We start from the raw sequence: 25,000 nt of genomic DNA on the forward strand, positions 1-25,000 counted from the left end.
AAGTAGTGAAATAGTGGAATAAATATATAAACCCGGACATGCAACTATAATAAAGACGCCGGCCAGTTACTCGTAGGTCTATTTAGCTTTCCAGGAAGAGGAAGTGAGGGAAGAGGCATTAAGTGAAGGCCGTGTGTGCGTGTGCGTGCGTGTGTGTGTGTGTGTGTGTGTGTGTGTGTGTGTGTGTGTGTGTGTGTGTTTGAAGAGAATCAGTCCACTGTTCTTGCCTCATACTGAACACTGCTTTGACTCACTCGATCGGCATGAAGAAAGAAAAGGAAACGAGGGAGGAGGAAAAGGCAAAAATGATGATGGAAAAAGTGCAGCGAGGAATAGGGTGAAGGGAAAGAAATTAGGAGGAGGAGGAGGAGGAGGAGCAGGAGGAGGAGGAGGAGGAAGAGGAGAAAGAAAACGAAGATATAAAAGACGATGATGATGAAGATGAAGCATAAGAAAAGGAAAAAGGAGTCTACAGTAGAGCGGAAAAGAACATACACTCAACACCTTTTTTCACCCTCTTCTGACCAGGCATTCTATTTTATTTTGCGGGAACTGAGCTTAAAGGGCTTTTTGTTGTTCTTGTTATTAATTTTCCCTTGAGCTGCTTCCCTTGCTATAAAAAAAGGGTAAGACTCGCTAAACGCCACCCAGACAACGTTACCGAATTGTTGTACTCAGCATACCGTATTCGTCGCTCTCAAGACCCAAACTGTCCCACATACACTGATAACGAGATCCATTTATAGTTATTGTTAAAGTCGTTAATTACTGATGCTTTTTGAGATTGTTATGGGTCAGAAACCGGAAAAATTATGATGTTCTGAGCACGATAATTTAGCAACGTTGTATGAGGAGAGTATCAACGACCTCTCCACCCGGAATTGACCTCTTTTTTCCCTCGTTTTTTTTTCTTTTGCCGGAGTAGCGTTTATCGGGCTATTTTGTTGATGTTTTTTGTTTTGCCCTTAAAGCTTCCTCCCTTGCTGCAGAAAAAGAAAAACTCACCATGGTATATCGCGCCCTCCTCCAGCAGCGCCTGCCACATGCTCGCGGCCTGGTAGCGGGAGTGCACGGTGGAGGAGAGCGTGAGCAGCCACTCGCTCAGCTCCGTGCCCACGCCACACCGCGGCTGCACGATGCCATGGTGCCGCCGGTCCCGCAGCATGTGAGGGGCGCGGGCGAGGATGAGCGTCCGCAGCACCCACGCGGCCTCACAGATCCGCTCGCTGGGGGCCTGGAAGGGAAGGGAAGGGGTGAGAGTGGTGGTGGTGGTGGTGGTGGTGATTAGGGAAGTATTGAAGACAGGAAGATTAGGATGTGATAAAGATAGATTATGAGTTGTTTGGTTATGGACAAAGAAACAGAGAAAGAAAAAAGAACGGAAAATTGGGATGGAGAAGAAAGGACATAGGAAGAAGAAACGGAAAAAAATGTAAGCCTAGGAAATAGAGATAAATAATGCTACTGTGTTAATAAGGAATAAATAACAAGAGGAAATAATACAAAAATGGAAGATTGTGATATGATTGAGATATTTTACGAGGTATTTGCTAAAGGATATATAAGAAAAGATAGACAGATAGAAAGAATGTGATTAGCAGTGATTAGCGGGCTTTTTATTTTCATTATTGTTTCCATTTTTTTTCCTCTTGAGCTGTTTCCTTTGCTATAAAAAAAAAGTCAATCAGTCACTTTGTATTTATCTATCTGACTCATTCACTCACTGCTGCATAATTCTAACACGAAACAAAGAAATAATAATAAAAAAATGTAGAAGAATGTACAAACTGTCAGGAGAAAATCAGTAAAGAGGATGTAATTAAGAGATGAAATATTAGTTACGGGTTAAAGACAAAAAAAAAAAAAGGATAAAAGAGATGCTGGTGGTGATGGTTATAATGATTGGCAATTGGTGGTTAAGTGGTGATGGTGGGAAGAGCTGGTGGTGGTGGTGGTGGTGGTGATGAAGTGGTCTGATATTGGGTTAAAGACATAATGAAGAGAAAGAGAAAAAAAAAAATGGTGGTGATGTTGATTGATTAATGGAGGTTGAGTGGTGAGAGTGGGAAGAAATGGAGGTGGTGGTGGTGGTGGTGGAGGTGAAGTGGTTGGCTATTCAATTACAGACAGACTCGAGGTAGATAGAACAGGGATAGGCAGGCCGGGGTGGTGGTGCATACAGTGTGTTTTGAGGGAATAGAAGCGAGGGAGAGAAAAGAAAGGGAGAAGGGAGAGAAGGGAGAATACAGCGGAAGAATATTAATAAGGAGTTAGGGATGAGGGAAATAGCTAAGAAAAAGAAGGGATAGATATAGTGTTAGATGTTTGGGGGGAAAGAAATATGGGAGATAAGAGAGGAAGAAGGGAAGGAAGGAAGGAAGATAGTGGAACGAGGTTAATAAGGAGTTAGGGATGAGGGAAACAGCTACCAAAAAGAAAGGATAGGCAGTGTTAGGCGTTTAGGGGGAATGAAATAAGGGAGATAAGGGAGGAAGAAGGGAAGGGAGGAAGGAAGATAGTGGAAGGAGATTAATAAAGAGTTAGGGAAGAGGGAAATGGCTAAGAAAAAGAACGGATAGGCAGTGTTTGGAGTTGAGGGGGAAAGAAATAAGGGAGACAAGAGAGGAAGAAAGGAAGAAAGGAAGGAAAGAAGATAGTGGAAGGAGATTAGGAGGTTAGGTTGATGTGAGGGAAACAGCTAAGGAAAAGGAAATGATAAATAGGGTTGGGTGTTTGGGGGAAATAAATGAAGTAGAGAAAGGAAAGGAAGAAAGGAAAGAAGGAAGGGAGAAGACGGTGGAGGGAGATTAAGGAGTTAGGTTATGAGGTGAGGGAAGAAGCTAAAGAAAAGGAAGGGATAAGTAGTGATGGGTATTTGTGGGAAAGAAATTAGGTTGATAAATGAAAGGAAGAAAGGAAAGAAGGAAGGGAGAAGATGGTGGAGGCAGATTAAGGAGTTAGGTTATGGTGTGAGGGAAGGAACTAAAGAAAGAGGAGAGATAGGTAGTAATAGAAATTAAGATGGAACTAAGAAAAGGAGTCGAAGTGAGGGAGAGAGAGGAGAGGAAAGAAATAGTTAAGGGCGAAGGTGATGTAAGGTGATTATGGAGTTGTCATAATGTGAAGGAATGAGCTAAATAAAAAGGAAAAATAGGTAGTAATAGAAATTATAATGGAACTAAGAAAAGGAGTCGAAGTGAGGGAGAGAGAGGAGAGGAAAGAAATAGTTAAGGGCGAAGGTGATGTAAGGTGATTAGGGAGTTATGTCATAATGTGAAGGAATGAGCTAAATAAAAACGAAAAATAGGTAGTGGTAAAAATTATAATGGAGCTACGGAGGGGAAGGGTAGATAGTAAAAATGAGGTAGATAGAAATGAAATGGTGGTGACAGGTTGGCTATCAGAGCTAATAAGTGAGGGAGAGCAGGTCAGGAAAGGCAGGAAATGGCGCGTACGATGAGAAGAGGTTATTGGGAAGAGAAATAGTTGTTCGAGGAAGCTGAGAAGGGTAGATGGATATGGGTCAAGAAAAGTGAAGGAGTAGATTGGTTATTGATTTTAGAACTGGGGGATGCAGATGACAGTGAAATTAGGTATTGATTATAGGACTTTAGGATACGGAGAATAGGGCAAAATTGGAGAAAAGGAAAAGGAGAAAAATGAAAATGTATGTACAATCTATTTCTAAGCAGAGAGGGTAAGGGAAACAGAAACTGATGAGATAAAGATGATTAAGTATTGAGTATAGAGCTTAAGAATATCGAGGACATAGAAAGACCGAAGATGATTTGTTATGGAAATTAAAGAAGCGATGGAGAGGTAGAAAATAAGTACTGAAGGATAGAAGCATGAAAGAAGGATAGAAGGGAAAGATTTAAGATAACTGGTAACTGAAATTATAGAACTTGAGAATATAAAAAACAGGGGAAGATTGAATATGATTGGTTATTGAAATTATAGAACTGAAGGACAGATAGGAATAACTAAAAGAAGGATAGAAGGAAAAAGAAGGATAGCAGGGACAGATTTAAGAGATTTGGTTAATGATTATAGAAGAAAAAGATATTGAGAACACGGAAAGGTTAAAGATGATAGGTGATACATTATAGAACTGAAACACTGAAGATTACAAGGAAGGTAAGAAGGTAGAAAACGATAAAGAAAAGTGAAAGCACATCCCACTGCGTCACAATAGGCAAGACACCCAACTACGTGATGAAGGAAAACCAGCCCTTGACGCAAAACGAGCCAGCCAGTCACCGGGTACACAAAGAGGCAGTGATTCACCTCGTCTTTAATGTGACAGACGCGTCCAAAGGCTCGTCCACTCAATCGGGGATGAACTGAACCCGAAAAAAAAAATATGCGAAGGAGTTGGCGACGAGGATGTAAGAAATCTAAGCCTGCCAGGTAGTGTGTCGGTCACGTAAGAACAAGCGTGATCACAGGTGGTTGTGTTTGACGTTCCCTCATCTTGAAAATCACTTTGTAAGAATCGAAGAATTACCGTTTATTATTTTTGTTCTTAGCGGGCTTGTTTGGTGCGTTCATTCTTTCTTTTCCCTTTGAGTTGCCTCCTTTACTGTACAGAAAAAGAGACAGGTCAAGACAAAACAAAACTATACGAAACTAGCTGCTCCATATGAAAGAAAATAGAGGAAAAAGACAAAAAGAAGAACCCGATGATTAAGTCTCTCAAATGAGGAGAATCAAATCACTTCTGGAACTAAATTTAAAGACAGGTCAAGACAAAACAAAACTATACGAAACTAGCTGCTCCATATGAATGAAAATAGAGGAAAAAGACAAAAAGAAGAACCCGATGATCAAGTCTTTCAAATGAGGAGTATCAAATCACTTCTGGAACTAAATTTAAAGATATAGAAAGGAAACGAAACTAACTCCTCCATATGAAAGAAAATAGAGGAAAAAGCAAAAAACAAAAACCCGATGATTAAATATAGTTCCAGAAGTGATTTGATCCTCCTCATTTGAAAGACTTAAAGATACAGAAAGGAGAAAATATAGAAGAAAGGCTACTCCAGAGTTTACCAGTGAAAGGGCCCTTACTCTTTCTCTTCCAAAAGTTACCTCATTAGAATCGAAAAATACCTACAAGTGAGCTTTCAATTTGCATAAGCTTTCCCAAGAGACCATGGAAGGCATACGAACTTTACCTATCGTCCCAAAAGCCAAAAGAAAAAAACTAATCACAACAACTCAACGCTTCATAAATCAAACCAAACAGAACAGGGAAAGATTAAATAGATAGGTGATAAAGATAAAAGATAGCTGATGCGTTATAGAGGTGAAGCAAATAATAATACAAGAAAGGTAAGAAGGTAAAAAAAACGATAAAAAAAACAAAATCATAAAAAAATAAACAAGACAACTAAAACAAATAAAACAACATATAGGACAATAAAAGAATACATAAACAAATAATAACAGAATAACAGAACAGGGAAAGATTAAAGATAAAAAAGATAGGGAGAACTGTAGGAATATGACGTAGGATGAGATATAGATAGATAGATAGATAGATAGACATTATAGAACTGAAGCAAATAAGAATACAAGGAAGGTAAGAAGGTAGAAAACGATAAAGAAAAACAAAAACAAATCATAAATAAAATATATAAACAAGACAATCAAAACAAATAAAACAACAAATGGGGCCAATAAAGGAACACATAAAACAAATAATACATAGCCACGCTCTTAGTCTTCATCACAACCTCCCCTAATTACGATCCTAAGCTTAGCCCCAACCTTTTCTATGGGCGGCTCAAGGCATATGAGACTCACCCACCCATCGTCCTATATACACCCCAAACGAAGGTAATTACTGCAACACACACCCCTTCAGCACACTCGCCACCCCCATTAGCCGGCACGAGAGACTTAAGAGAGGTAGGGAGAGGGAAGGGGAAGGTAGAAGAGGTAGAGCAGCGGAATGAGCAGGAAAGGAGAGCAGACGAAGGGCCTTTAGCGAAAAATCCGTGAGGGGAAGGGACCGTAGGGGAGAGATGATGAGGAAGGACAAGTTGAAAGAGTAGAGGTAGAAGAGGTAGAGGAGAGACACGAAGCAGAATGAGCACACAAGGAGAACTGACGAAGGGCCTTTAGCGAGAAATCCGTGAGGGGAAGGGACCGTAGGGGAGACAGGGCAAGGAAGGCAAGTTAAGAGAGTAATTAAGGGAGATAACTGTAAGAGGAGGTAAAGGAAGGGGAAGGGAAAGAGGTGCATGGAAAGGAGATCAGTAGAGGAATAAGGAAAGGGACCGTAGGGGAAAGAGGGCGAGAAAGACGAGTTAAGAGAGTAATTAAGGGAGATAACTGTGAGAGGAGGTAAAGGGAGGGGAAGGGAAAGAGGTACAAGGAAGGGAGATCAGTGGAGGAAGAAGGAAAGGAAAAGGAGAGGAGAGAAGGTGAGAAAGACAAGTTAAGAGAGTAATGAAGGGATATAACTGTGAGAGGAGGTAAAGGGAGGGAAGGGGAAAGAGGTGCATGGAAGGGAGATCAGTAGAGGAAGAAGAAATGGGGAAGGAGAGGAGAGAGGGCGAGAAAGACAAGTTAAGAGACTAATTAAGGGAGATAACTGTGAGAGGAGGTAAAGGGAGAGAGATCTGTGAAAGGGAGAGGTGCAAGGGAGAGAGATCTATAGAGGGAGAAGGGCTGAAGAAGAATTGGAGTTTTAAGGATGAGAATTGTAAAAAAAGATGAAGGGAGAGAGAGAGAGAGAGAGAGAGAGAGAGAGAGAGAGAGAGAGAGAGAGAGAGAGAGAGAGAGAGAGAGTGAGAGTGAGAGAGAGAGAGAGAGAGAGAGAGAGAGAGAGAGAGAGAGAGAGAGAGAGAGAGAGAGAGAGAGAGAGAGAGAGAGAGAGAGAGAGAGAGAGAGAGAGAGAGAAGAGGAAGGGACGTTGGAGGAGGAGGAGGAGGAGGAGGATGTAGAGGGGACATGTAGCAAGAGAAAAGTGTAGTGGTGGTAAGGGCGGGGTGGGTGGGGGTGGGGGTGGGGGTTGGAGGGAAAGGGGGAGGTGCCAGCGAGCTAGAGTGCCAGAAGGGTCACGTGCCGCGGCTTGGTGGCCCTCACAGCCTGGCACTGACGCTGGCACTGGACATGCGGGCCGCGGCACTCCCCCCAACCCCCGCCTTGTGTTGCGCCGCGCCGCCTGACTCCAACACTTCGAAAAGGATCACTGTCAAGGCTACTCTAAGGCAAGTCCGAGACGCTGCTCATAATGCTGGCGTGGAAGACGATCACGGGATATGGAGACCCGGATAGAGACTGAGGGCATGCGGGTCAGACTACGGCGGAAGACGATCTTATATGACGCGATTCGGGCTGAAGTTGAGGGGACGAATTTATTGACCTTTCCCTTAATGCTGGCCGGAGACGATCACGGAGAAGAAGACCCGGATAGATGGACTTGAGAGGCGTGCGGGTCGGACTACTGAGGAAGACGATCTCACAATACGCGATTCGGACTAAGTAAAGCTAAAGGGATGAATTTGTTGGGTTATAGAACACGATCGCACGTTAAACAAGGTTAATTTAGTTGAAGAATTTAGTTTGAGATGCATTAAGTTATAGGTTTTAGGAATTATACTAAGACAAGACGGTCTCACAATGCGCGATTCGGACTAAATAAGCTGAAGGGAGGAGTTTGTTGGGTTATAGAAGACGATCGCACGTTAAACAAAGTGAATTTATTGAATAGTTTAGTTTGAGATGCATTAAGTTATAGGTTTTAGGGATTATACTAAGACAAGACGATCTCACAATACGCGATTCGGACTAAACAAGCTAAAGGGAGGAATTTGTTGGGTTATAGAAGACGATCGCACGTAAAACAAGGTGAATTTAGTTGAAGAGTTTAGTTTGAGATGCATTAAGTTATAGGTTTTAGGGATTATATTAAGACAAGACGATCCTATATGACGAAATCTGGATAGTATTAAGATGTGATACGATATAGGGGTTAGTGTGTTTCTGCAGGAAGGAGTAAATACCGAGAAAATAATGATAATATGAACATTTGAACAGTCTCCTTTATGCTCCTTCTTACTTCTCTCTCATTATTCGCCTTTTCTCCTTCTCTTTTTTCCTCCTTTCCGTTGTTCCCAATTCCTTCCTTCGCCGTATTCTCTTCCTACGTCCATTTTGTCTTTTTTTTCTTATCATCCTTCTTTTCTCCTTCCTTCATCCACTTTTCTTTTTTTCCCCAATTCCTTCCTTCGCTGTACTCTCTTCCAACGTTCATTTTGTCCATTCTTTTTCCTATCCTCCTCCTCCTTTTCCTCTTCCTTCATTCACTTTCCATTTTTTTCCCAATTCCCTCCTTTGCTGTACTCTATTCCTACGTTCATTTTGTCTATTCTTTTTCCTATCCTCCTCCTCCTTTTCTCCTTCCTTCATCCACTTTCCTTTTTTTCCCCAATTCCTTTCTTTGCAGTGCTCTCTTCCTAAGTCCATTTCGTATATTCTTTTTCCTGCCCTCCTCCTCCTTTTCTCCTTCCTTCATCCACTTTCCTTTTTTCCCCAATTCCCTCCTTCGCAGTGCTGTCTTCCTACGTCCATTTTGTCTATTCTTTTTCCTATCCTCCTCCTTCTTTTCTCCTTCCTTCATCCACTTTCTTCTCTATTCCCTATTCCTTCCTTCGCAGTGCTCTCTCCCAACGCCCATTTTGTCTATTCTTTTTCCCATCCTCCTCTTCCTTTTCTCCTTCCTTCATCCACTTTCCTTTTTTTCCCCAATTCCCTCCTTCGCAGTGCTGTCTTCCTACGTCCATTTTGTCTATTCTTTTTCCTATCCTCCTCCTTCTTTTCTCCTTCCTTCATCCACTTTCTTTTCCATTCCCTATTACTACCTTCCTCTCTCCTTACATCCATCACTTCCTCACTTCCTTTTCCAGTCGTCTTTCTAATCCTCCTCCTCCTCATCAGCAGACCCAGACACATTAAGGGGGTCAGAACGCTCCTTTACGCCACCCAGAGTATACTTCAGGGTCGGGTCACGGGTCACTTGGAAGTTGTTACATTTGGAGTGTGACGGGTAAGGGGTATGATAAGTATGCAGTATGATGAGTATGGTGAGTATGGGATATGGTTTGTAGGATGAGGATGATGATGAGTATGATTAATAGGATGATGATGATGATGAGGAGGAGGAGGAGGAGGAAGAGGAGGATGGAAAGAGTCAGAGTACAGATAGAGAGTTGGATGAGGAGAAGCATAAGGTGACGAACTGACTCCAATATCCTTAGACCTCTTGGCACCTCACTTCACCTGTTTCAAAAGCCTCTCGTAGAAGTTCCTGGGATTTCCGTGGACTGTTTTGTGATGCTGGTGATAGTTTTACCCGACTTTAGCATCTTGAAAGGGAAAATCGTCCACGAAAACCAAGTTAATATTTGTTGTGGTCTTGGAAACCAGTTGTAATGGAACCCGGGACTTGTATCGTAACACTTATTTTCATCTTTTCCTTCCCGTTGTTTACCTTTCCTCTTATTCCTTCCTTCTCCTTTACCTCTGAGTAGCGGGCTTTTTTTTCACATTTGTTACCTTTTTTATGCCCTTTAATTGACTCCTCTGCTGTAAAAAAAAAAAAAAACTCCTCTCACTCCTCTCCTTTAATTACTTTCTTACTCAACTTGTCGTTCTCGCCATCTCTCCTCTACTCCTTTCTTATTAACTTGGACCTGACTCCCTTACTCTCCCCGGGCAGACGTGAGGGACAGACTGAAACGTTGAGATGACCCTGTTAAGTAGAGTTCAGTTGAGTAGAGTTAAGTAGATGTGTCGGACTTTACACGAGGGCACTTACAGACCTGACCAGAGGGAGAATCCTTAAATCAGTGTTATGCAAATGAGAAGGAGGGGCGAGGAAGGAGAATAAAGTGGGAAGATGAGGTTAGCATGAGAAAGAGAACCGGGAGAAGGGGGGAAGGAGGAGGGAAAGAAAAGAAAGGAAAGGAAGAAGGCAAGAGAAACCGTTAAAGAAAGAGAGAGAAAGGACGTGAGAGGAGAACGAGGAACGAGAGAGGAGGAATGAGAATGAGGATGAGGAATAGGAGATGATTTATGGGGAAAGGAAGAATGGGTATGAAGGACCTAAAGAAAAAGAGAAAGAAAAAAAAGAAGATGAAGGAGCTAAAGAAAAAGAGAAAGAAAAAAAGAAGATGGAGCTAAAGAAAAAGAGAAAGAAAAAAGAAGATGGAGCTAAAGAAAAAGAGAAAGAAAAAAGAAGATGGAGCTAAAGAAAAAGAGAAAGAAAAAGAAGAAGATGAAGGAGCTAAAGAAAAAGAGAAAGAAAAAAGAAGATGGAGCTAAAGAAAAAGAGAAAGAAAAAAAAGATGGAGCTAAAGAAAAAGAGAAAGAAAAAAAAGAAGATGAAGGCGCTAAAGAAAAAGAGAAAGAAAAAAAGAAGATGAAGGAGCTAAAGAAAGAGAGGAAGAAAAAAAGAAGATGAAGGAGCTAAAGAAAAAAGGAAAGAAAAGAAGAAAATGCAGTTAGTGAAGAAGAGGAAAAATGAGATAGAAAGAACTAGCTTTAAAGAAAACGAAAACATTAAAAAAAAAGCAAAACAAAGTAAAAAAAAAGAAAAAGAGAGCCAGAATAACCATACATGCAAACCGATACTTCACATACAACAACAACAACAAAAGAGAAAAGAGAAAAGAGAAAGAAAAAAAAAAAAAAGAAAAAAAGAAAAAGAGAAAACAAGAGAAAAGAGAAAAAAAAGAGAAAAGGAGGAGGATGCAGGGCGACCGTTACAAAAAAAACGAAAAAAAAGAGAAAAGAGAAAAGAGAAAAAAAAAGAGATGAGAAAAAGAGAAAAAAAAGATAAAAAAAAGAGAAAAGGAGGAGGATGCAGGGCGACCGTTATAATCTCCCGCATCTTCTCAACGACGTGAAAAGTCTGTTGGTCTTGTGAAAATTATCCTCGTCTGGGAAGGTTTGGGAGAGTTTCTTATCGGCCAATTTTCCATTTCAGTTCGTCGAGGTTCATCCCATCATGTTAAGTGTGTGGGTGACGGTGATTGGGGGGGAGGAGGAGGACGAGGAGGAGGAGGAGGAGGAGGAGGAGGAGTACAGGGTCAGAGTGGAAGATTGAGGGAAAGTAGACAAAATTTTGGGCAATTGTGGATTTGTGGGAGAAACGTGTGAATGTGTGTGTGTGTGTGTGTGTGTGTGTGTGTGTGTGTGTGTGTGTGTGTGTGTGTGTGTGTGTGTGTGTGTGTGTGTGTGTGTGTGTGTGTGTGTGTGTGTGTGTCTCCTTTATTTGTATTGTTTTAAGGAGGAAAGCACGATACGGTTTTTGTTAGTGTGAGCAAAAGTTTCATGAGAGAGAGAGAGAGAGAGAGAGAGAGAGAGAGAGAGAGAGAGAGAGAGAGAGAGAGAGAGAGAGAGAGAGAGAGAGAGAGAGAGCGAGAGAGAGAGAGAGAGAGAGAGAGAGAGAGAGAGAGAGAGAGAGAGAGAGAGAGAGAGAGAGAGAGAGAGAGAGAGAGAGAGAGAGAGAGAGAGAGAGAGAGAGAGAGAGAGAGAGAGAGAGAGAGAGAGAGAGAGAGAGAGAGAGAGAGAGAGAGAGAGAGAGAGAGAGAGAGAGAGAGAGAGAGAGAGAGAGAGAGAGAGAGAGAGAGAGAGAGAGAGAGAGAGAGAGAGAGAGAGAGAGAGAGAGAGAGAGAGAGAGAGAGAGAGAGAGTGAGAGAGAGAGAGAGAGTATATTACTTCCCTTTCTCTCCCTTTCCTTCTTCCTTTCCCCATCTACCTCTACTTCTTTCCCCCTATACTCATCATTACCTTTATTTTCCTCTAGTTCTCCTCTTTTCATTCCTTCTCTCTCCATCTCCCAATTTTCTTTTCCTTATTTCCCTTATCTGCCCTTTCCTTTTGTTTCACTCCTTCCTTCTTTCTTTCCTGTTAATTTTTCCTATACTACTTTTCCTCCTCTCCTATCCACTTTCATCTCCTATTCTATTTCTTTCCTTTCATTCTTTTCCCTATCAATCTTCTTTCCCTTCCTTTTTTCCCATTCCATTTATCCTACGCCTATTCTTTCTATGTCCTCTTCCCTTTTCTCCCTTTCTTCTATTCCATAACTCTCTCTCTCTCTCTCTCCACTCACCTGTGCGCTAATACCTGTCCAGCGTTCCACTCTCATCGTTTCCGGTCACCTGCTCTCTCTCCCCCCCTCCCCCTTTACCTGCGCACTTGAAAGGGATTCGGATGAAAAAAAGAGAGAATCTGCATATGAGCCCATTAGTACATTAGCATCCTCTTTTTATTCCCCCTTTGTTAGATCGTGTTTCCCCCCTCCCTCCCCTTTCCCCTTTCTCCACCTCTCCTCTAACCTTATTGTTCGTCCTCTGATACCATTTTCCTCTTGCTATTCTCTCTTCTCTGTTGATGCTAAACTCTAATATACCTGCCTTTCGTTCTTGTTTTTTGTTTTTTGTTTTTGTTTTCTGCTGTGTTTTTGCGCTTTTCCAATTCCCTGGTTTTGTTCCATTTTCCCTTTCGATTCTTCTTTTTTTTTAGTTTTCAGATTCCGTCCTGTCTTTCGTATTAACCTGTTTTTATGTTTTCTGGTCATTTTTTTTTTTTTTTTTTGCTTTAACTAACCTCTGTTTTTCTTTCTTCTAACTGTTCCTTTATTACCCTCCAAATTTAAGTGTTTCGTGTTGCCCTGTTTTTGTTGTTTGCTGCTCTTAACATATTTCCCTTTCTAGCTCTTATTCATCTCCAAATCTTTGTCTTTCCAATAATCTTTTGATGTTAGCCAACCTTGTGTGCCCTGGCTGTGTTGAATTCTACTCTTAACCTATTGAATTGTTTAAACTCAAATAACTTTTTTCTTTCAGTTTTCCATTCAAGTCTTTCATTTATCAGCTCCCAAAGTTCCAGTCCTTTTCCTACTAGTCAGTGACGTTACCATGCCTTATACGAATCAGTCAGCTCAGTTCAGTTCCTTCCCATTTCCCTCTCCGTGTAGCGTTGGAAAAGAGGAGCAGAATAGGATGACAGACGTTGATGGAAACTACGATAAAGCAAAAAAGTTAAAGTTAAAGATTGTACAGTTAATTTAGTGGACATTCTAGGCTGGAGTGAACAAAGGTGAGCCAGTATGTCAGTCAGCTCCGCCAGCAGGTATTCAACAAAGGGTAAGCAAAAAGAGGAAGTGCGTCGGCCGCGTTTGAAACTCAGACAATTAAAGACATGTCGGAGTCGTGACGCTGCCTCTGTTCGTGAGCCGATTAAGGGAAAGTTTTTGTTGGCGTGTGTATTAGTTACCAACATTAAAAGTATCAAGGCAACAACACATCACTGTTACAAAGGTGTACCCCAAAACTTCATCGACTTAGTCTTTGCAACGGTCTCCCTTTTATGGTTTCCTACTTGTATATTGTTGAGTTGTTGTTCACTGTTTCTCTTTTCTATTCCCAACTGGTCTCCTTCACCCTACCATTCTCTCACTATTACCCTTCCCTTCATAGTCCCTTTTCCCTGCTGGTCTCTCCTTGTTACTCTCCCCCGTTCCTAGTCTCCCCTAAGCTCTCGTTGACTTGCTGCCGGTTAAGTTACACACTGCACCTGTCCTCTCCACTGTCCTATCCTCATTTGTATTCCTTTCCCTCCCTTTCTTTCCTTGACAATCTCCCGCTATTATTCTCTCTTCTTAGTCTCCCCTAAGCTCTCGTCGACTTGCTGCCGGTTAAGTTACACACTGCACCTGTCCTCTCCACTGCTCAATCCTCACTTGCATTCCCTTCCCTCCCTACCTTTCCGCCGCTGATTGATTTCCATGCCTCTGCCAGCACCAACGCAGTATGGGGTGTGTGCTGGTGAGGCCAAAGGTAAGGGCCAGGCAGGAACGGGTGAAGAGAGAGGCATGGAGAGAAAAGTTAAATTGATAGGTAAAGAGAAAGGAAGGGAGAAATGTGTTTGATGTGAGAGGTGCGGAACAGGTAGGAATATATAAAGGTAGCGAAAAGTTGGATTGGTTGATAATGAAAAATAAAGAGAGCATACACCTGTGACTTTTGGGCTGACAGGTAAAGGTAGATAGGGACATGTAAACGGTGGAAGGCAAAGGGACAGGTAGCGAAAACAGAGAATCGGCAGTTAAAGAGAAAGCGAGAGCATACACCTGTGATTTTTGGGGTAACAGGTAAAGGTAGATAGGGACATGTAAACGGTGGAGGGCAAAGGGACAGGTAGCGAAAACAGGTAAATTGGCAGGTGAAGAGAAAGTGAGAGCATACACCTGTGATTTTGGGGGTAACAGGTAAAGGTAGATAGGGACAGGTAAACGTTAGAAGGCAAAGGGACAGGTAGCGAAAACAGGTAAATTGACAGGTGACGAGAAAGTGGGAGCATATACCTGTGATTTTGGGGTATCAGGTAAAGGTGGCTAGGGACAGGTAAACGTTAGAAGGCAAAGGGACAGGTAGAGAAAACAGATAAATTGGCAGGTTGAGAGAAAGAAAACATACACCTGTGATTTTGGGGGTAACAGGTAAAGGTAGACAGGGACAGGTAAACGGTGGAGGGCAAAGGGACAGGTAGCGAAAACAGTTAAATTGACAGGTGAAGAGAAAGTGTGAGCATATACCTGTCATTTTGGGGTAACAGGTAAAGGTAGACAGGGACAGGTAAACGGTGGAGGGCAAAGGTACAGGTAGCGAAACGTTAGATTGGCAGGTAAGGAGAGAGAAAACAAGAGCATAAAGGTGTGATTTTTGAGTGACAGGGAAAGGGAGGAAAGAACAGGTAAACGAGGGAATGTAAAGACAGGTAGCGGAAAACATTTGAATTGACAGTTAAAGAGAGAGCGAGAGCGAGAGACCTGTTACTGATTGATTGATTGATTGACTGAGAGAGGAGAGGAGAGGTGCGCTGGTGATGATGTTCCGATGAAGTAATACAATATCCCTCGTTTTTTCACCCATGAGACTGAAAAAAAAATGCAACACAAAACCAACTAAAGTCCACTTGTTGCATGCTGCCGAAAAAAAAAATCAACAACAAAAAAATAAATCCGGACGAGCATTTGTAAGCCTTATGGAGTGAAGCGCAACTTTAATGATCCGATAGAACGCCATTTTTTTTTAATTTTTTTTTTATATTTCTATTGTGTGTATTGTGTGTGTGCGTGCGTGAGTGCGTGCGTGAGTTCAAGCGTGCGTGCGTGTGCGTGTGCGTATGTGTGCAAGGAGTGGGCGTACTTAAATCAACTCTTTTTTTTTCTTCTGTTCGTTAAATGTCTGTTCGTGACGGGACAATGTTCATTAAATGGCCTGTCAGCGTTGATTTCAGACGGCAATAACGACTAGATTATGAAAAGAGACGTGATTTCCACCTGATTTTCCTCTCCGTTTTCCAGTGCACGATTTGAGTTTTTTTTCCTGCTATTTTTTCGTCTCTCCGGCTCATCCATCCCTACATTAGTCTGTTTTTGTTATCATTTTTTTTTCAGCCATACGGTCCCCCTTCCTCCTGTCGTCTCCCTTCACCCCTTTCTCCTTTTCTTTTTCTCCTTTTCCATTTCTCTGATTGATCCTTCCCCTTTTTTTTTTGTCCAAACCCATCCGCTTTCATTCTACTATTCCTTCCTTTGCGCCATTTTCCTCTCTTTTCATTTCTCTTTTTTTTTCTTCCTTTTCCTATCTTCCCTCCATTCCTTCCTTTCAATTCCTCCTCCTTTCTATATCCTTCCTTTTCTACAACGCTTCTTTATATTCCTTCTTGCTATCCTCCTTTCCCTTTCCTCTTACAACTATACCTTTCTATCTCCTATTTCTGCAATGGTTCTCTTTAATTCTTCCTCTTGCAATCCTTTTACCTTCCATCTTATAACTCCTTTGCGCCATTTCCCTCTCCTTTCATTTCTCTTTTTTTTATTTTCCTTCTTTTTTCCTTTCCTCTCCATTCCTTCCTTTCTATTCCTCCTCCTTTCTATATCCTTCCTTTTCCACAACGCTTCTTTTTTATTCCTTCTTGCTATCCTCCTTTCCCTTTCCTCTTACAACTCTTATTTTCTATCTCCTGTTTCTGCAACGCTTCTCTTTATTCCTTCCTCCTGCAATCCTTTTTTTCCCTTCCTTCTCATAACTTCTCATTTTTATCTCCTCATAACTCAACACGTCTCTTTATTCCTTCCTATTTCCCTCTCCGTGTAGCGTTGGAGAAGAGGAGCAGAATATCATGACAGACGTTGATGGAAACTACGATAAAGCAAAAACGGTAAAGTTAAAGATTGTACAGTTAATTTAGTGGACATTCTAGGCTGGAGTGAACGAGGGTGAGCCAGCATGTCAGTCAGCCGCGCCAGGAGGTATTCAGCAAAGGGTCAGCAAAAAGAGGAAGTGCGTCGACCGCGTTTGAAACTTAGACAATTAAAGACATGTCGGTGTGGTGACGCTGACTCTGCTCGGGACGCGTGAGCAGATTAAGGGAAAGTTTTTGTTGGCGCGTGTGTTTGATTTGACGAGAGAACCGGAAACAGCCAACCCGAGGGGGGGAGAGAGAGAGAGAGAGAGAGAGAGAGAGAGAGAGAGAGAGAGAGAGAGAGAGAGAGAGAGCAATACTAGGCCTTCCTCACCTCCACGATGGGCACGGCGGAGTTGCTGGGGGAGTCGAGGTCCTGGGATCGCTGCGGCTCCACCTGCGTCCTGCTGCGTCGCCCCTTGCCCCGCCGCCGCCCCTTGGCCCGCCCCTTGACGCCGCCCTCGCCGTTCACCACCCTGCTGGACCCTTTGCCCTCACTCATCTCCTCCTCGTCCTCCTCATCGTCATCCTCCTCGTCCTCTTCCTCGTCCTCCTCGTCCTCGTCCTCACGGTCAAGGCCTCTGAAGGTCACCGCGGGCGTGCTCTCCTCCTCCTCCTCGTCGTCCTCCTCCGCCGTGTCTTGAGACTCGCACCGCAGGCGGAGGACGGCGCTGCGCAGGCTGGACCGGCGGGGGCTGACGGAGGGGCTGTCGAAGCTGGCGGCGCGCGTGAGGCTGGGGCGGCGCGCCACCTCGCGTGTGGGCGTGCCGGGGACGGGGGAGGACTTGGTGGGGGTGCCCCGGGGGGTGGAGTTACGCGAGGAGGAGTCCCGTGAGGGTGACTCTGACTTATTCCTTTCGTGGGAGGGCGACCCGAAGGTGGGGTCTGGCGCGCGGGGCTGCGGCGACGAGGTGTCCCTGGGGGGCGTGGCCCGCGCAGCCATGCTGAAGCCCTTGGGCAGCGTGCTGGCGGCGCGGGGCACCGAGATGGAGCTGCTCCGCTGCTGGTGGGTGCCGGCGGGCGTCCTGACGGGGGAAGAGGAGGCAGCCCTGGTGGGGGAGGCGGCCGAGGCGCGGCGGTGCTGCTCCCTGGCGGGGCCCAGCGGCTCCTTGGGCAGCTCCCGCGCCGCGCCGGACCTCCGCCGCCGCGACCCCACCCGCCGCCACAGCGCGCGGCCCTCCTCCATCATGGTGCCGGTGGCTGTGGGGGGACACACACACACACCTGCATTACACCTGCCACACACCTGTCCCACACCTGTCCCAACCCGCCGCGTCATCCTACCTTGCTTTACTTCCACCTGCCGTGACTCGCCTGGCTGCCCGCCGCTAACCTAACTTACCCATTCCGCCTCACCGCCACGTGTCATCCGTCCGCCTCATATTCCCCTGTCTAGCCTCACCTGCCTCGCCTCGGCACCAAGTTCACCTGTCCACACCTCCCCTCCCCTCAGGCTCATTAAGGCCCCTCTGATAACATCATGCATGCCATTGTCTACAAAGTAACCCTTCCGAGAAAACCCTTTAAGGCCACGCCCAACAAAACTGTAAATCTGCTGCAAATAATTAACACATTTATTCCTTAATACCATAATTAGGACACGAACATAATTGGCCTTCAGCGCATTACAATATAAAACTTAATCAACCACCCTTCCACTTGTCATGTATGCGCAAGAAATTCATATGATTCTAACATTTTCAACATGGAGTATTAAAATTAAAAGAATGATGAACTCAAATAATTTCTAAACATTAATATGCAGATTATCATTACTAGTTTCCTCTGACAAAACACTTTTAAAACCACAGAGATATTGGTTAATAGTATATAATAATATCAAAGAGAAGAGAACAGAGAGAAGACAAGAGTAATAAAGGAGAGAGAAAGAGAAAAAGGATGAGATAAGGATAGGGAAAGTAACGGAGAGATATGAAAGAGAGCTACGGAGAAATGAGGAAATAAGAGAGTCGAATAAGGAGGGAAGGAGTAATAAAAAGGAGGGTTGGGAATAGATGCATAGGAGGAAAGGAGGGAAGGAAGGTAGGAAGAAAGTAGAGATAGAGAGGAATGAATGAATGAGTGAATGAAGGAAGGAAAGATAAAAAGATGGTATGAAAAAAGAAGAGAAAGGATGGAAAAAACAAAGAAGGAAGGAAGGAAGTAAGGAGGGAAGGATGAAATTAAAAGAAAGGAAAGGAGGAAGGAAGAATAGAAGGAAGGTAGAAAGAAAGGGGATGGGAAAAGGAAGGAAAGAAGGACAAAAAGATGGAATGACAAGAAGAGAGGAAAAGGAGGGAAGGAAGGAACAGAGAAACGAAGGAAGGAAATATAAAAGGAAGGAAGAAAATTAAGAAAAGAAGGAACCAAGGAACGAAGGAAGGAATGAAGGAAGAAAATAAAGTAACGAGGAAAGAAGGAAGGAAGGAAGGAAGGAAGAAAGGAAGTTAGGAAAAAGGAAGGAAAGAGGGATGAAAGGAAGAAAAAAGAAAAAATGACAAAATGAAGGTACAAAGAAAGAAGGAGAAAGAAAGAAAGGAAGGAAATAAGGAAGGAAGAAAAGAAGAAAGGATGGAGGGTAGAAAGAAAGAAGTATAAGAAGAAAGAAGAAAAGAAGTAAGGAAGGAAGGAAATAAGAAGAGAAGAAGGACGAGCAAGGTGGAAGGAAGGGACGAAGAAAAAGGAGGAAGGAAGGAAGGAAAGTAAGAAGGCAGGAAGGAGGGAGGGAAAGAAGGAAGAAGGGAAGGAAGGAAGAAAGGAAGGAATGAAATAAGAAGAAAAGAAGGACGAGCAATGTGGAAGGAAGGGACGAAGAAAAAGGAGGAAGGAAGGAAGGAAAGTAAGAAGGCAGGAAGGAGGGAGGGAAAGAAGGAAGAAGGGAAGGAAGGAAGAAAGGAAGGAAGGAAATAAGAAGAGAAGAAGGACGAGCAAGGTGGAAGGAAGGGACGAAGAAAAAGGAGGAAGGAAGGAAGGAAAAAAAGAAGAAAGGAAAGTAAGAAGGCAGGAAGGAGGGAGCGAAAGAAGGAAGAAGGGAAGGAACGAATGAGGACAAGGGCTTACGTTCCTTCCTATTGGCGTTGTAGAGCACGTCTTGCATAAACTCCTTGTTTCTCTGCAACAAAGGAAGAAAAGGAGGATTTAGAAAACGCCCGTCACGCCAACGATAAAAACTGAAACACGACGCCAGGAGAAAAAACGGGAACCTGAACACCGAGGCTAACAAAAAACGGGAATGTAAACACCGAAACTTAAAGAAAACGGGAATTTAAACACCGAAACTAACAAAAAACGGGGACGTAAACAGAAATTGAAAACACACACTAGCAGAAAACAGGAATCCAAGCACAGAAACCAACAGAAAACAGAAATGTAAACACCTGCACTTTAAAAAAAAACGAGAATGTAAACATCTGCACTTAGAGGAACGGAAATGTAAACACCAAATACTCGAAGAAAACGGCAATGTAAACACCTGCACTTAGAGAAAACGGAAAGGTAAACACCAGCACTAACAGAAAACGGGAATGTAAACACCAACACTTAAAGAAAACGGGAAGTGAAAAGGGAGCACCTGACAGAAGAGCTAATTAAAGAAGTAAGAGATGATATGATGACCTTTTTTTTACCTTTTTTGCAATTTCACTTATCTTTTTCAACTTTTTTTAACTTAATTATGTGTTGGCATCTTCATTTTTATTTGTTTATGGAGCGAGATAATTAACTACAACACACACATGCACACACACACACACACGCACAGACACACACACACACACACACACACACGCACACAAACGTACCCTTTACGCTTAATTACCTTCAAATCAGACTATCTCCCTATTTTTTTCCCGGCCGGTAACTTCATTCCAATTTCAGCCTTTTCGTTTTCCTCGCTTTTGGAGTCCGAATTTGGCGCGAACAACAACAACAAAACAACAACAATAACAAGGCTGCACTGACTGACTACACCCACTCCCTTACACCAATTACACATTCTTACACATGATACACCTTTTAGAAAACCAGGTAAACACAGTAATATTTAGAGCATAAGGAGTGTATCATCATTCCTTTTTGCCCTTGGATTGCCTCCTTTGCTAGAAAATAGAAAATATATATAGAAAACAGATTCACACATCGTAGATTAATGAAAATAAGCACAAACAACCACCTTCTTAATAGGTAAATGGTAGAAATGTACAAATAGAAAGAACACACTATCTAAATGACCTAAATAGAGATCCAAGCTGAGAGACGCCAGTCATTAACACACACCCGAGTTGCTGCGTAGCTAAAATAAGGTCAGCACACACCCAATATAACCAGCATTTTCATTCTTTCATCCCTTTCACTGGTAAACTCTGGGACAGTCTTCCTTCTTCGGTATTTCTCCCTGCCTACTGCTTGAGGGGAGTATCAAAACGCCTCTCCACCCGAAATTGACCTCTCCTTTTTTTTTTAACATCAACTCCCTTCTCACTCCCTTCTTCCCTACCTCTTTTGTTTCATTTGCTTTTTTAGCCCTTGAGCTGCTTCTTTTACCGTAAAAACATACACTTACTCAATTTAGTAAAAAAAAAAACACTTACTCAATACACAGGTTTTAGAGAAGTAAAACTGACACATATGTAAACACACATTACTATTGTTGTTATTCTCCAGCGAGGTGCTTGAACATTCCTCGCCTCCTCGCCTCCATCTGAGCGGGATAAAGATGGACAGCATGGGGATCATGAGTCTTTCTTCTCTTCCCTCCACACAGACTGAAGAAGCAAGTCTGTCCTGCACTAGACACTAAGAAATGGAGTCTCTCTTCCCTTCACTCACCACACAGGCGTAAGTAAGAGGTCTTTTTCTCCACCAGACACTAAGAAACTGAGTCTTTTCCTCCCCCTGACAGTAAGACGACGAGTTTTTCCTCCCTTTCCTCCGCACACAGACTGAAGTAACGAGTCTTTTCGTCCACTAGACACGAAGAAAACGAGTCTTTCCTCCCCTCCCTCCAGACACAGTATTTTCCTCCACTCCTTGACGCTGAAGAAGGACTTAAGGAGGTGGATGTAGGGGAGAAAACAATCCAGCTCCACCACAATTCTCTCATCGATTTTTTTCTTTCACATACGAGGGTACAAAAGGTTTTTCCTCCACATCAAGGCACTTATGGAGGAGGTGGAAGGTGGAGTATATGGAGAACCAACAGAATCCGACGCTTCTCACACAAATCTTCCTCTTATTTCCTCCGCACTAATTAAAGTCAGCAAGTCTTTCCACCAGCTTAGAGAGGGATAAGTAAGGGTGGAGGTAAGAGGCGGAGGAGATAGCAGGTGGAGGAGGATGTGGAGGAGAACACGGAGACGAAAACACTTCAAATCCTTCTCTCGTTCCCTCCACATGGATCAAAGTTAGCAAGTCTTTCCTCCAGGTTCGAGAGGGACAGATGAGGGTGGAGGTGGAGGTAACAGGTGGAGGATGTGGAGGAGAACACTAAGGCCCCTGCACCGTTCTCTCACGCCCAAGGGAGTGTACTGGAGGTCGAGCAAGACTTGGGAGACCAGCATCTAACCCTCCGTGACTCCTCATATGTTTATTGGCTTACCCTGCGTGGCCCCCTTCCTGTCTCCCCCCCCCCCTTAAACCCCCCTCACTCCTCTCCTCCCCCTCCAGCATCATCTAACCCCTACCACCCCCCACCATCACCCTCCCCACCATCATCACACTGTCCTCGTCACCTCTCATTTCAACACACCTGCGCTTCAGTTTCTCTCTAGTTCCCATTTTCTTCCTCCCTCCTTCCCTATTCCTCCTTTCTCCGATTAGCCAGCTTTCCTTCATTCATCTCCATTTCCCTCCTCCTCCTCCTCCTCCTCCATGTTATTTACTCAATACTCTTTCGTCTTCTTCTTTCCCTAACCTTTATCAACTTCTTCTCTTCCTCCGACCTCCAGTTCACCTTCTCCTCCTCTTGCTCCTCTTCATCCATCACTCTTTATTCTCCTCTTACTTCATACGCTAAAGATCTTCGCTTATCTTGCTCAGTCTCTTCCTTTCTTTCCCAACATCTAACTCTCTTTCTCCTTATCTTCTTCCTTCAGTTTGCCGCCTGCTCCTCCTCTTCCTCCTTCACAACCCACATCCCTTAGTACGTATACAGACACTTCCCTTATCTTCCCCTCTTCTAAGCTAGCCTCGTCCTTATTCCCTCCCCATATACAACCCCCCTGCAGCCTTTAACCGTCTCTTCCCCTAACCTCAAGGTCACATCACCCCCTTTCTCCCCTCTCCTTCAACCCTTCCTAACCCCAGCACTCGTTAACCCTCATGTCTCTCATTCCCTAATCCCTCCTCCCCATCCTCCTCGTAACTACCCCAATCTCTAGGTACATACAACTCTCCTCTTCCCAGACTTGCCTCGCCTCCTTCAACCCCTTACACTATCCCGAACTCTCTCTTTCCCACTCCCTTAACCCCAACTAACTAATCCTCTTTCCTCCTACCTTGCAACCAACCCCATGCTGACCTACCACCCTGTCAACCCCCTACCTTAACCCAGCCTCCAATACCTTTACTTCCCCTTCTTTTCCTTACTCTATAACCCCAACCTAAAACCCTCTCCTCCTTTGCAACCAACTCTCATGCTTACCTCATTCTCTCCTCCTCCTCCTCCTCCTCCTCCTCCTCCTCCTCCTCCTCCTCCCTCGCCCCCCCCACGATGACCAGCACACCACGCCTGCACATCACGCGCCAGTATGTAATCTCGTCGTGGTGCAGCGGGACAGGTAGTAAACTGGTTATGTACATGGCTCTATCATATGCTCCGTTCATGATAGCTTGGCGAAACTTCCCGCCCATATATGCTTAGGTAGCGTTCCCAGATTATCATACTCAGAGCATCGTATTTTTCGGTTTCCCCACAACCATTGCAAAAGGAAGACACCAGTAATTAACCATTTCAACGATAACTATAAATAAATCAAACTATTAAAGTCGAGGAGGCAGTTTTGGGGTCGGAAATCGGCAAATATAAGAGGCTGAGCACGACAATCTGGCAACGCTGCAAGCATGGAGTTGTCTATTGCCCCAGACACGACTTTTTTGGTCCAATGTACAACGACACGGTTATCCACTTAATTGTTTTGTCTTTCCACGCCGATTTTTTTTCTTTCTATTCCACCCTTCCTTCCTTTCACGCATCTACTACTGTATTATTCTTGTTTTTTTCCTTCTATTTTCTACTTATCTATTTCAATACTCGACTTTTTTGGTAATGTGTACAACCAAACGTTATTGTATCGCTTTTGTATTTGTTTCCACGCATGTTATTTTGTTTTCTTTTTCGCTTTCCTTCCCTTCCTTCCTTCCTTATTTCCTTCCTTCCTTCTTTCCTTCTGCTCAGTAAGATGCAAAAACATATCTTTTCTAGTCGCTGTATTTTTTCCACTTGTTTTTTTTTCTTTTATCTTCTAATTCCTATTTCTTGTTTTATCACCCAGGAAAAGAAAGGTACACAACAAAGAGGAAAACAAAGAAAGGTACAAAAAAAAGAAAGGTACAAAACAAAAAGGAAAACCAAGAAAGGTACAAAACAAAGAAAGGTACAAAACAAAGAAAGGTACAAAACAAAGAAAGGTACAAAACAAAGAAAGGTACAAAACAAAGAAAGGTACAAAACAAAGAAAGGTACAAAACAAAGAGAGGTACAAAACAAAGAAAGGTACAAAACAAAGAAAGGTACAAAACAAAGAAAGGTACAAAACAAAGAAAGATACAAAACAAAGAAAGGTACAAAACAAAGAAAGGTACAAAACAAAGAAAGATACAAAACAAAGAAAGGTACAAAACAAAGAAAGGTACAAAACAAAGAGAGGTACAAAACAAAGAAAGGTACAAAACAAAGAAAGGTACAAAACAAAGAAAGGTACAAAACAAAGAGAGGTACAAAACAAAGAAAGGTACAAAACAAAGAGAGGTACAAAACAAAGAAAGGTACAAAACAAAGAAAGGTACAAAACAAAGAGAGGTACAAAACAAAGAGAGGTACAAAACAAAGAAAGGTACAAAACAAAGAAAGATACAAAACAAAGAAAGGTACAAAACAAAGAAAGGTACAAAACAAAGAAAGATACAAAACAAAGAAAGGTACAAAACAAAGAAAGATACAAAACAAAGAAAGGTACAAAACAAAGAAAGATACAAAACAAAGAGAGGTACAAAACAAAGAAAGGTACAAAACAAAGAAAGGTACAAAACAAAGAGGAAAATAAAGAGCTACGAGTGGCAATTTCTAACATGAGCAGATATATTTTATTACATCAATGAAAACACCTCTGACCGATTTTCTTTTTATTATCTCGGATGTTTTTCTCTGCTGTTTTTATTTGTTACATTTTCCACCGTTTTCTTTCTTTGTGTGTGTATTTTCAACACGGCACCTCCGACAAACATAATTTTTCTTTACATTACGTCGAATGCTGTTTTATTTTTTACAGCATTTTCTCTTTTTCCTTTATTTTTTCTAATATTATTGTTTTTATTACAAGTCACAGCAGCTCCGACCGATTTTTTATTTTCTGCGTTCTCTTCGATGTTTTATTTACTTTTACTTCTCCTTTTCTTTATTCTTTTTGTTGTCTATTTTCATCAGGCAGTTTTTATTACAGCTGTCACACCACCTCTCAATGATTTATTCTGCTTTCTTTTTACGTATTTTCGGATGTTATTTTTATTTACT

At 42.9% G+C, this 25,000-nt stretch overlaps 1 protein-coding gene across 1 annotated transcript in view; it reads right to left on the reverse strand.

Annotated features, from left to right (window-relative positions):
- LOC126980411 (rap guanine nucleotide exchange factor 4-like) overlaps window positions 1-25,000 on the reverse strand; it is a 160,029-nt gene that overhangs the window by 33,936 nt on the left and 101,093 nt on the right. Inside the window, exons 4-6 of the mRNA XM_050830328.1 lie at window positions 19,333-19,384; window positions 16,607-17,472; window positions 1,006-1,234 (exon numbers count right to left, since the gene is read on the reverse strand). Of these exons, the coding sequence (XP_050686285.1) occupies window positions 1,006-1,234; window positions 16,607-17,472; window positions 19,333-19,384 (1,147 nt within the window). The remainder of the gene's footprint in view (window positions 1-1,005; window positions 1,235-16,606; window positions 17,473-19,332; window positions 19,385-25,000) is intronic.

Source organism: Eriocheir sinensis, chromosome 44 (assembly GCF_024679095.1).
Source record: "Eriocheir sinensis breed Jianghai 21 chromosome 44, ASM2467909v1, whole genome shotgun sequence".
Taxonomy (NCBI): Eukaryota; Metazoa; Arthropoda; class Malacostraca; order Decapoda; family Varunidae; genus Eriocheir; species Eriocheir sinensis.